The 12,502-nt window shown below is 41.4% G+C and overlaps 1 protein-coding gene across 2 annotated transcripts in view; it reads right to left on the bottom strand.

Moving 5' to 3' along the window:
• The window catches only part of GRM1 (glutamate receptor, metabotropic 1), a 296,102-nt gene that overhangs the window by 45,786 nt on the left and 237,814 nt on the right, over positions 1-12,502 (bottom strand). For both annotated transcript variants that reach the window (XM_015412041.1, XM_015412040.1), the window contains exon 4: positions 7,369-7,615. In XM_015412041.1, coding sequence (XP_015267527.1) covers positions 7,369-7,615 — 247 coding nt within the window. The remainder of the gene's footprint in view (positions 1-7,368; positions 7,616-12,502) is intronic.

The following is a 12,502-nucleotide window of genomic DNA, read 5'->3' on the forward strand; positions in this document are numbered from 1 at the left end:
ATTTAAGTTATCTTATTATAAGATAGATACAAGTGGGCAGCCATGTTGGTCCGAAGCAGCAGAAAAAAGTTTAAGCCCAGTGGCACCTTTAAGACCAACAATTTTTTTTTCAAGGTATAAGCTTTTGTGTGCATGCACACATCTTCAGATACACTGAAATGGAAGTTACCAGCCCATACATATAGACAGGGCTATTTTGGGGCAGGAACGCACAGGAACAGAGTTCCAGCTGGCTCCCAAATTTGCCACGCCCAGCAGGAACTCATTAGCATAACAGACCACACCCAACAGCAGAAACTTATTAGGATTGGCTACATTAGGGGTGTGTGGCCTAACATGCAAAGGAGTTCCTGCTACCAAAAAACAAACAAGGTAAACGGAATAAGAAGCAAAAGGTGGGTGTGGCTGGATGAGCACACTTCTGGTAACATGTGGGTGTGGCCTAATGTGCTAATGAGTTCATAAGGAACATAACATTATATGGATGTAAGTTTTTACGAGGATATGTACCTTTAAAACATGCAAGCAATTTGTCATCTGCCTGGGAGAGATGTATTGAGCAAATACCTTTATGGGTAGTTTGGTGAGCGTAAAACTTTATTGAAGAAGTTATAAGCTTTTGGAGAGGTGTTTCTAATTGAGTTATAAGACTTTTTAATTTTATATATGCTTTTGTAGAAATTCCTAATGAAGAAAATGTCGTCATAAGAGACAGATGAGAAAATAATGTTAAGAAAAGAACACACACTGTATGTATTACTATTTTGTATATATTTATTGTATAATTTTTCACTATTTGTAGGTATATTACTTGTAGAAAACAATTACCGATACACATTTCTAATATGTATAAGGTTCAGAAGAAGTGTCTACAATGAAACGGAACAAAATTTTGGAAAGTTTCGTTAACAAGTAAAGAAGTATGAAGATAGGATTTCATCTATGAAGATTTGCTTTATTGTTATTGTCACGTTCAATTTTTTTCATATAGAGTACACTTTATAATTCCTTTAGCGCATTTCTTCCAGTGGTTTCTCATACTAGTGACTGGTTTCCATCTGTATAAATTGTCCTTGCTTTGTTGGATATTATGGCACAGAGTAGTAACAATTAGCATACAACATAATGAAGATGTTTAACAGATACATTTTTTGCCATTTGTTTTCATAGTCCTACTGTTGTCTTGCTGTTTATCTTCACAAGATGCAGCGTGCAGTAGTAGTTAGTAATTGTCGAGTGTAGTAGATTCCACTCCCTTTCCTGTTATGAGGCTTGATCGGTGACCTCAGGCTGGTCACCCTTTCTCTGCTTAACCTACTCACAGGGTTAGTGTGAGGATAAAATGGAGGCACATAGAACAATGTATTCCACCCTGAGCTCACTGGAGAAAAGATAGGATAAATGTACTCAGTAAATAAATTACTTGGGTACCAAAGAAGATTGGGATTTTCAATGCCACTTAAACAGAGATAGTGTGCTGTGTAGTTTGACCAGAGTGATAAAGCTTCTACCAACAGACTGAACCCAAGTGGCCTTCTAAATGCAGTTTTTACATATAGGACATCAGGGAAACACAATAAAACCCCCTTGAGAGTGTATGACTGGCCTAGGGACACCCATTGTATTTACTGCCATGGTTAGAAGAAATAAGGAGGTTCAGTAACAAGGCTTAAAATTATTTATATTGTTCTCCTTTCCTCCATTTTATCCTCACAACAGCCCTATGAGGGAGGTAAGGCCGAGAGTGTATGACTGGCCTAGGGACACCCAGCAAGCTTCCATGACAGAGTGGGGATTCAAATCTGGGTCTCCCAGATCATAGTCCAACACTCTAACCACTATACAACACTGGCTCTCTGATTAACTTGCTTGAACTACAAACCCTATATGAGCTAAGGTAACAGCCTTTTCTCTGTGACTCTCCCCTCCCATTTCTGGCTTCCTCGACCATCCATGGGCCCTGATTGGTGTGTGTACTGAGCAGCTACTCACCAGACAGGCATATGGGGAATTAATGACAGACAGAAAGGGGGCAGGAGGACCTCTGCCTATCCATCTCAGTTCATAGACCTGCTCACTGGGTGCCCTTGGGCCTGTAACCATCTCTCACAGAGGAAATTTCCTCAAAAGGTGTTGTGTACATAAAATGAAGGAGGGAAGAACCATGTCTGCCACTCTGAACTTCTTAGAAGGGAGGACAGGACAAAAATATTTTTGGTTGCTTGTGAGCAAATTTGTATATTCCTGCCATTGTTGTTGTTCAGTTGTTCCTGCCATAGTGCCCTTGAATTCTATTTGTTTCCTCAATGTGTATGAGCATGAGTTCTAGCACATGTAGCACATCAGCAATAACTAGAGTTGCCAGCTCAGGGTGGGGAATTACTTGGAGATTTTGGGGGTGAAGCCTTGGGAAGGTAAGGTTTGAGAAGAGAAGGGACCTCACTTTACAAAGCAGCCATTTTCTGCAGGGAACTGATCTCTGTAACCTGGAGACCAGTCGTAATTCTGGGAGATCTCCAGCCGCTACCTGGAGCACACGTTTTTGAATGTGTACTTCTATGTGTACTAAAGCTGGGAAACACCTTTACATGTATAGAGGAAAACTGAAGCTGAGGCAGTTTACGGGGAGAGATGCATCTGTGCATAAAACAGGCGGCGTTTCAGCTGACATTTTAGCATCTTTTCATAGGATTCCTTATAGCTTCTTCAAGCATAAGTAACTTATGAAAGTCACTGTTAACAGTGACTATAATGACAGATGACAGTCTGATGGTTTTCAAAAAGAATTTGACCAATTCATTTAGCCTACACTGGAATGGAATTAACTGCCAAGCTGACATTAGGGTTAGGTTTTTAACTAGTTATTTAAAATTTTAACCTATTGGAATTAATGTCTCAATGCACTGCTGTTTTTATGGAATTGTTTATTGTATTTTGACATGATGTAAGCCTGCTTGCGGGGTAGGGCAGGATAAAAAAAATTGCAATAAATAAATAAATAAATTTAAAACCATTTAAGCTTGCGGCTATCCCCTCATTCAAAGGCATCAAGGAAAATTGCAATAAATAAATAAATGAATGAATAAATTTAAAACCATTTAAGCTCGCGGCTATCCCCTCATTCAAAGGCATCAAGTTTCAACATTATGCAGTCATACAATTACTTCCATTTGCCTGTCTCTGTACTGTCAGTGCTATGACTCTGCATCCCCAGACTGAGGATACAGTAGCTGAGTCAAATTAAGAGCCACAATTTTATTGATTCCATGTCTGAACTGCAACAACACTTAACAAACTTTAGCAGACTTCTCTTATCTCCGTGAAGGTAACTTTTCTACCAAGGCAAGATTTTCCAAACACAGTTCCAATTGCTTGCCTTATCTGGGCACTTTCAGCCCTGCCTACAGCCACAGATCAGTAAACTCACTCTCCTTGTACTTCATTGCCCCTGTGAACTTTTCCCTTCTTCATAAACTTGTACACAAACTTATACATTTTATAAATAAGAATAACTCAGCTAGACAGACTAAATGGTCCATCCAGTTCAGCATCCTGTTTCTCACATGGTCAGCCAGATACTTTCAAAGGACCATAGGAGAGACAAGCAAGCTATCAGCATCTGGCACTCAAAGGTACACTATTTAGCCATCATGTGTAATAGCTAATGATGAACCTTTCACCTGTAAATTTGTCTAAACCTGGATTGAGGTGGGTCAGCACTTCTGTTGCTACTTGGTCTAACAGCAGCATTTGACATGGTCGACTACAACCATTTGACCCGCCGCCTTACCGAAGCGGGTATATGGGGAACTGCCTTGCAGTGGCTGTCCTCCTTTCTCCATGGCTGGGGACAGAGGGTAGTGCTTGGGGAAAGGGTTTTGCCACGTTATCCTCTAGTATGTGGCATCCTGCAAGGAGCAATCCTCCGCCAGATGTTGTTTAACATCTATATGTGCCCCCTCGCCCAGTTAATACGGGGTGTGTGTGTGAGCTGGGTGGTTACCAGTATGCTGATGACACCCAGCTATATCTGTTGATGGACAGCCACCCAGACTCTGCCCCAGGCATCTTGGCTAGGACTTTAGAGGCTGTGGCTGACTGGCTACAACAGTAAAAGGAACAGATTCATTCATTTCACAGAGGGATGTGCAATCTTCTTTGCTCGTATATCTTAAGACAGAAGTCCAGAGGAGTTCCTGTCAGCATAATAAGCCCTCCCGCAGTGTGCCTGGAGGTCCACCAGAACTTCAGGACCAAAGAGGTTGATTCCTAATTCAGGACCTTTTGAGCTCGGGATGCCAATCTCCAGGTGTGTCCTGGGGATCCCCTGGAATTACAGCTCATCTCCAGACCACAGAGATCAGTTCCCCTAGAGAAAATGGCTGCTTTAAAGGCTGGACTCTATTGCATCATACCCCAGTGAGGTCCCGGTCCTCCCCAGGCTCCACTCCCCCCTCCAAATCTCCAGTGATTTGCAACCTTGAGTTGGCAACCCTACCCCATCCCCTGCCAGTGGCCGGGGGGAACCTGGCAACCCTACCAAGCCAATGCAAACTGGAGTGAATGAGTGCTGTGAACAGCTCTGGTTTGCTTTGTTAGCAAAGAGACTATTCTCCTCTTTCTGTGTTTTTAATGAAGGCATTGTGCTGTTTCTGGTAGCTTTGTGTACAAAGCAGCTGAAAAGCCTTAGGGGGTTCAATGAAATAGATATTGTATAAATGAGCATGCATATGTTTATATCTTGCTAATGAGCAGATACAACATGTAACCAGTTATTACAGGGACATACACTCATATAACTTTCATGGGAAGTACATATTGCCTTAATCTATTGCTCAAAACCTAGCTTTCTTTACTAGGAATGTGCAGTTCCTCTGTTCTTTTGTTATGAGGATATATAAAGCAGAAGCTATCAATAATGCAGCACACACCAGTCCCAAAGCAGAAAACCTTAATCTACCTGAGTCCATTATGTTGGAGTAGTTAATACTTCACATGAATTGAGGTTGTACTAGAACTGTCCTTCATATCCCTTACATGATACACATAGTATGCACAGAATAAAATCTTTTACAGTCTGACAATCTTCAGAGCTGACTTGCCTTGTGACTCTTAATTAGATCAATAAATAATCCAACTGTGGAAGTAATCAGCTAGGCATGAAATGTTTTATTTTATTACTTGCAAGATGCCCACAAAACAGAGAATGGATTCAGATATAAAAGCCTTAGCACATTTTGAGGGAGCCGGTGTGGTGTAGTGGTTGGAGTGTCGGACTAGGATCTGTGAGACCCAGGTTTGAATCCCCACTTTGCCATGGAAGTTTGCTGGGTGACCCTGGGCCAGTCGTACACTCTCAGCCTAACCTACCCCACAGGGCTATTGGCATGAAGATAAAATGGAAGATAAGAGAATTATGTAAGCCATGGGTCTCCACTGAGGAGAATGGTGGAGGTATAAAAGAAGTAAGCAAATTTTAAAACGGCAATACAGATGAAAAAGGATTAAGAATTTTATTTATAAAAATAGTGACTGCAAATAAAATCATAGAGAAAATATTCATGTTCATGTATATCTGCTCCAATTTCATTCCATAAATTAAGCTCTTCTCCTACCACAGGCTTTTTACACAAGTGGTGTTAGATATTATCTTAGCGTGTTAGTTATTATCTTGGATTTTCAGCAAAAAGTAGTAGAATGAAGGTTAATTGCATAACATGGTCCTTTCAGCTAATCAAACCTTAAGGCTCTGTTGCATGTGCAGTTAAAATTAAATCCATGCCTTCAAATGAGCTGGTGTGGCACAACAGCCATCTTAGTGTAGTGGTTGGACTGTCACACTAGGATGTGGAACTGCTGGGTTCAAATCCTAGCTCTGCCATGGAAGCTTACCAGGTAATGTTGAGCTTGTCATAACCTAACTTGACTTGTTCCCTGTACTGCCCTCAAGTACACTCTGGCTTGGCTGGAGAGAAGGTGATGACCAATGTTCCCTATAAGCTGTGGAGTCTTTTGAGCAAAAATTCTACTTTGTGAGCCACTGGCATTAAAGTTGTGAGCGAGCGATTTGGCCCTACTGCGTAAATGAAGTTTGCTCTGGAGCCGTCCTTCCTGAGCTAAGACAAAAATGTGTGAGCTGGAGGCTAAGAAACTGTGAGCTAGCTCACACTAACTCAGCTTAGAGGGAACCCTGGTGATGACACCAGGACTTGTTGAGGCAAACCAGGGTTTGAGGAATTGCATGCAACCTGAACCCTGGTTTCATAAACTAACCATAACTAAAATAAACTATCGCTTTGCTCTATGTCTGAACAAAACCAATCAATCTAGACTACTGCCCCACCAAATCTAACCACTGCATCCAATCAAGTTCATGTTTTAGGCTGCTTTCACTAGCCCTCCCTTCATCCATGAATTATATGCAGGCCCGTAGCTACATTGAAGCATTCTGGGGCCCCGCCCCCTGACTTCCTACCAAGGCCCCACAACTTCCCCACCTGTCAGCAGCCCCACAGGCTCTATCCTGGCCTGGCAGCCGAATCAGGCAGAATCAATTTCGGCCGGCAGAAAGACTCCCACGTGTCAATTTCGACAGTTTGAGCAGATTGGGGAGTCTTTCCGCCAGCCAAATGTCAATTTCGGCCCCATTACATCCTATGGGCCATTGAAATCAATGGTGAAAACATAGGGTATATCATAGGGGGCTGGAGGGGAGGTGGTTTGAGGGAGAGGCTCCAAACTTGCAGGGTAACTTTTCCCCCCACCATAGAGAACAATGGAGGGGATGTGGGCAACCTGTTATAGAATTGGACCCCCTGGTACAATGTTCTTGAAACATGGTAGGTATCTTGGGGAGAGGCTCCAGCAGCTACCCTGTGAGTTTGAAGCCTCTCCCTCAAACCACCTCCCCTCCAGCCCCCAGAATATACCCTATGTTTTTGCCATTGACTTCAATGGCCCATAGGATATACTGGGGCCGATTCAGATCAGAGAATCTGAATCGGCCCACAGCAGCCCGAAAGGGGCCCCCCGGCAGAGCGGTGGGGTGGGGGGTGACCGGGGCAAAGACCACTTACACCCACCCTCGACAATAGGGGAAATAATCCTGCTCCCGCCTGCGAGTGTGAGTTTTTTTTATTTTATCAGTGCCCCCTGACTTATTTAAAGGCCCCCTAAATTAAGAAATCCTGGCTACGGGCCTGATTATATGTAGTACAAGTGCTGATGTGACACTCTGCCATCAGGCTGGGAGCAAACCCTGTAAAACCTAATTGTGCTATCTGTGCTGCACTCCCAGTATACAATGGCACAGGAACAACCTTCTAGCTATATGGACAAGCTGTAATTAACTCTTCAGTGAACTCTTACCTTCCAGGGGCATCTCCATTTCCATCAATCCGTACTTCTTCTCCTGAAACTCCAATGAATGAAGAATTTAGGAGAAAATCCAAGAGCTTGCTACCATCAATGGGCTTCATGGCATCACATAGTCCAACATGTCCTGGACAAAGGGCATGATGCATGCTTTGTAGGCCATGGGCCATAGCGTATATGGCATTGATAACAAATCCCATTTTACTGTCCTGGACATAGTTTTCTTCTAAACTTTCATTCCCTACAATGAGAAGAGGACCACATTACTCCAACTATAAATTAAATGTATTCCATAGGATGAAATTTAAATATACCAAGATATAAATTCAATGCATTAGTCAACACTGTATGTCAAACAGTCATACCCAATATTAATTTGCAAGATACAACCACATTCCAATTTAGAAGAATCATATCATGAATTCTGTATGCTACTAATAAAGGTAAAAGGTAAAGGTTCCCTTTCTCGAAAGCCAGTCGAATCCGACTATAGGGTTGCGGTGCTCATCTCCGTTTCTAAGCCGAAGAGCCAGCACTGTCCGAAGACGTTTCCATGGTCATGTGGCCGGCATGACTAAACACCAAGGTGCATGGAACGCTGTTACCTTCCCACCAAAGTGGTACCTATTTATCTACTTGCAATTTCTTGCTTTCGAACTGCTACAGAAGAATCATATCATGAATTCTGTCTGTTACTAATAGTTTGACTTTATTCAGTTCTGTTAAAGCTAAATATTCTCCTAGAAAAAGAACATACTCTCTCTTTAAAGGGTTGGGGGGGGGGAAATGCTTGAAAAACACAACCAATCTCTCTTTATATCCCTTTAAGGTGTCCCCCGATGTTTTTACTGTGCATTGGTGATGGTCTCTTGCTTCAGTCTCTCACACAAGCAGTTGCATCTCCACTTCAAATTTCCCTCTCTTGAAATAGCAGATTTCTCTTTTTTATTTTTAATTAACTTTTAATAAAAAACAAATAACAGATATATACATAAATATGAAATTACATAAGATACATTGCCAATCTATACCCTCTTACGTCCTACCTCCATGGGTGTAGAAAACCCTTCACCAAGAACTGACAATTTTAATACTATTTCCAATTATACAATAGCCAGTTCCATTCTTTGTATCACTCATGACCACATAAGGTCTTAAAATATCTTTTATTGGTATCAGTGCACGTAGCCTCTAAACTGGAAATACTCGAATACTGAAATACTAGACTCTAGACCAGGGGTGTCGAACTTATTTGTTATGAGGACCGGATCTGACATAAATGAGACCTTTTTGGCCCGGGCCATGTGTGTCATAAAATGTAATGCCAGGTAGTGGAGATATAAACTTTATAAAGGACACAAACACAAAAATATTTTTGACTTAAAATAAAAACATGCTTAAAACATTAGCACTCTTGCAATATTTATTTAACAGTGCCTGATAACTGATACCTCTTGCTCTGAATTATTGCACCAAAATGTCTGTGCTGTTGCAGTCTTGAGTATGCTGTTCAAGTGTGTATCTATAAGCTGCAAACCTACTTTTGATTTATTGGCATTCACCACAGAAATCTCATGCTCAGAGTTCTGAGTCTAGGACCCAGGTTAAAACATGAAATGGCTGAGCGATTGAGAGAGTCTGGTGAAGCAAGCTATGATGCAGCAGCAGAACTGGAAGCAGGAGATGGCCAGTTCCACTGCTGGCCTGATTGAAGCCCTCCTGGGCCTAATCCGGCTCCCCAGCTGCATGTTTGACACCCCTGCTCTATACAATCCTTAATATTACTATATGGGATCACTTGGTTGTCAGTTATCAAGTTTCTATAATCACTAAATCCTGAGAACTCCCACCTTCTCAAGGGGAAAAATTCCAGGCTCATCTCATCAATCATGTCACTAATAACAGATCCTAAGGGAGAAAATCTTGGTGACAATTTATTTTTTGTTGTTGTTGTTGTTCAGTCACACAGTCGAGTCCGACTCTTCGCGACCCCATGGACCATCTCCCGGTCAGTTATCAAGTTTCTACAATGGCTAAATCCTGAGAACTCCCAGCTTCTCAAGGGGGAAAATTCCAGGCTCATCTCATCAATCATGTCACTAATAACAGATCCTAAGGGAGAAAATCTTGGTGACAATTTATTTTTTACTTGGTCCCATACATTAAGTGTTACATTTATGATAGATTCAGGTGGATAGCCATGTTGGTCTGAAGTAGAAGAACTAAGTTTGAGTCCAGTGGCACTTATAAGACCAACAAAGTTTTATTCAAGGTATAAGCTTTTGGGTGCATGTACACTTCATCAGATGCAGTGAAACAAGGTGTCCTCAACCATTACGTATAGGTGTGAGGGGATTAGTTGCCAGGAAGGGCTAGTTAGAGTCAAGATGCATAAGTAACTGGGCAATTATAGCTGAGATTCAGTTAAAGTGGTTGGTAAGGTCTGAGAATAGCAGTAAATTAGCATACAAATACAAGAGTTAGCAGATGTGAGAACTGACTTTGAGTCCAGTGGCACCTCCAAGACCAACAAAGTTCATTTCTGGGTATAAGCGAGAACTGAGAGGCTTAGCATGTGTAGATGCACACTTCTTAGATACATTGAAACAGATTTCCTCAAATGTTACATATAGGTGGGGGGGTTAGTTGCCAGGAAGGGCTAATTAGAGTCACGATAACTAAGCAATAAATACAGCTAAAATTGGAATAACACATTCAGTAAGACCTGTGCATAGCAGCAAATGGGCATACAGATAATAAAAGAGTTAAAAACAGATGTGAGAACTACGTTTGAGTCCAGTGGCACCTTTAAGACCAACAAAGTTTAATTCTGGGTATAAAGGAGAACTGAGTGACTTAGCATTGCGGTGAGATAAGAAGCGGATATCTCTGTTAAGTCCTGGGGGTTCCATTGTCCTGAGTGTTCTGGCCTTTATTTCACCTGTACCATTAAGCCAGAATTTTTATAGCCAGCTGACGTCTGTTTTTAAGCTGTACCCATTGTTTTTAATGTTTATATTGTGTTTTAAATTGTAATTGCATCTGTTTAATGATGTTACCCACCCTGAGCCTGTTCGTGGGATGGGTGGAATATAAATACAAATAATAAATTAAAAATAAATGCTAATGAGGACGACTTTGCACTAGAGGCAGATCTCGTAAAAAGGAATATTTTAACATCAATAAATCTACAACTGAAAGAAGAGAACAGTGTCTATAATGTTCTTCCTGTGCTCTTCTACTATAAAAGTGCATTCCTAAATGTGCACAGAGTCCTTGCAGCTGCTTTAACTTTTGGAGCATCCAATGCTACATGCGAGTTAGCATTCTCTTGCCTTACTTGCATTTTACAGCCATAGAGGCTGCCAATGTCCCATCTCCGGAAAAACAATCTAGTGTTGCTAGGTTATGAGAAAACAATCACAAATAACATCAATATGGATGCATTCATAGAAAATTTTTGTGCCCAATCTCATCAACTTCTGCTATAATTGTTCAACAGGTTGAAAAGTGTAGAGCTCGGCAGTGGAGCTGCAAGGCTGGCGGCGGCCAGGACCGTTGGGGGTGGGGTGTGTGGCCTTATGACACACTTCCGGTGATGTCAGGGCTGTGGCCTTATGACACACTTCCGGTGATGTCAGGGGGTGTGGCATATGCTAATGAGTTATGCTAATGAGTTCCCCTAGCTCTTTTTCTACGAAACGACCCCTGAGTGATTGTGTTGTCTGGGTGTATGTGGCAGCAAAGTTGGCATCTGGGTTTATTACAAGTTCTGGTACCAGTGACCATGTTCAAATTAGATGTTGTATTATTGTGTTTTATTAGGGCTCAAAGCATCAAGGCAGCTCAGTTTTGGATAAGGTCTTTATGGAGAGTACAACGCCACCGGTTGTTTTCTACAAAAATGAAAAATTGGCCGATAGTAAAGTTTTATGGTGTTCCTCCAGATAATTCCAGGTAGATATGCAAGGTAGAAACCAATTAGGGATTGAAAAACTCCCAGCATATCATACTGACAAACTATGTTAGTTGCCATCTTGAAACCACCCTAATAACTTGTACAACAAACTTCTTTAAAAAAAACACACAACAACAACCAGCACCACAGCGTTAAAGCTCTACTACACGTCTCCCACCAAAAAATATAAAAAGCAGATGCATGAGGCTTGGCTACACATTAAACTCACTTATCACTGAAAAGATGCACCACATGGGTGCACAAGTGGCTCTTGCATCACATTCTGATGCTTCCATTGCTACATATTCCAGTTGTAAGTCACATTTGTCCTCCACAAGGCTCTGTTTTGGTTTTGGTAAAACCATCTTAAAGACTGACACATTTATTGTACCATAAATCTGTGAAATCTGTTAGACTCCTTTTTGTGTTTGCTGTGTCTGTGTAATCTCTGAAACCCCTGGCCAATTCTGCACAGGAAAAGAGACAGTCAGAGCTTCATTCATCTTTCTCTAAACCTTTTCATCACTCTGTTTTCATAAAATATGCTGATGCCATTATGATTATATTACGAGCCTATTTGCTTGCACCTGTGGATTAGTATCAGATACACAAATCATCCCCAAAAGAAACAAAGTGTTTTTTTGAGTGGGTGATACCTGTGCTTTGCACGTTTGAAAAACATTATTAATATGATATGAACATTTGAAAAGATCAGCGGAAAGATTTTTCTTTTAAAAAGAGAAAGCGAGAAGGTACATTGTCAGTTGGGATTTTGCATTTGCAAGCAGAAGCTGCCTACTTATACTCTCTTTACACGTTCTTGGAGCAAGGTAGTTCCTGACTCCTCTGCAGTTGTAAGAAAAGCTTTAAAATGTTTAACTTTGTGGTTTTGTTTTACACTGTCTATACCTAAGGCTCAAATGAAACACCCATAGTCCCTTGCATGCAATGTAAATATAAACTCTAAAACCCAAAGTATGGAAATGTTTCTGTTGCAACATGAGAGCAACCAAGGGAGGCAGAACTGTTGCATCAAAATCCACTAGACTGACCTACAAGTAAATGTGTTTCATATCTCCTTCCTTCCTTCCTTCCTTCCTTCCTTCCTTCCTTCCTTCCTTCCTTCCTTCCTTCCTTCATTAATTCCTCCACTTATCCATTTCTTCATAC

The sequence above is a fragment of the Gekko japonicus genome, unplaced genomic scaffold (assembly GCF_001447785.1).
Source record: "Gekko japonicus isolate JY-2015 unplaced genomic scaffold, Gekko_japonicus_V1.1 scaffold1155, whole genome shotgun sequence".
Classification (NCBI taxonomy): Eukaryota; Metazoa; Chordata; class Lepidosauria; order Squamata; family Gekkonidae; genus Gekko; species Gekko japonicus.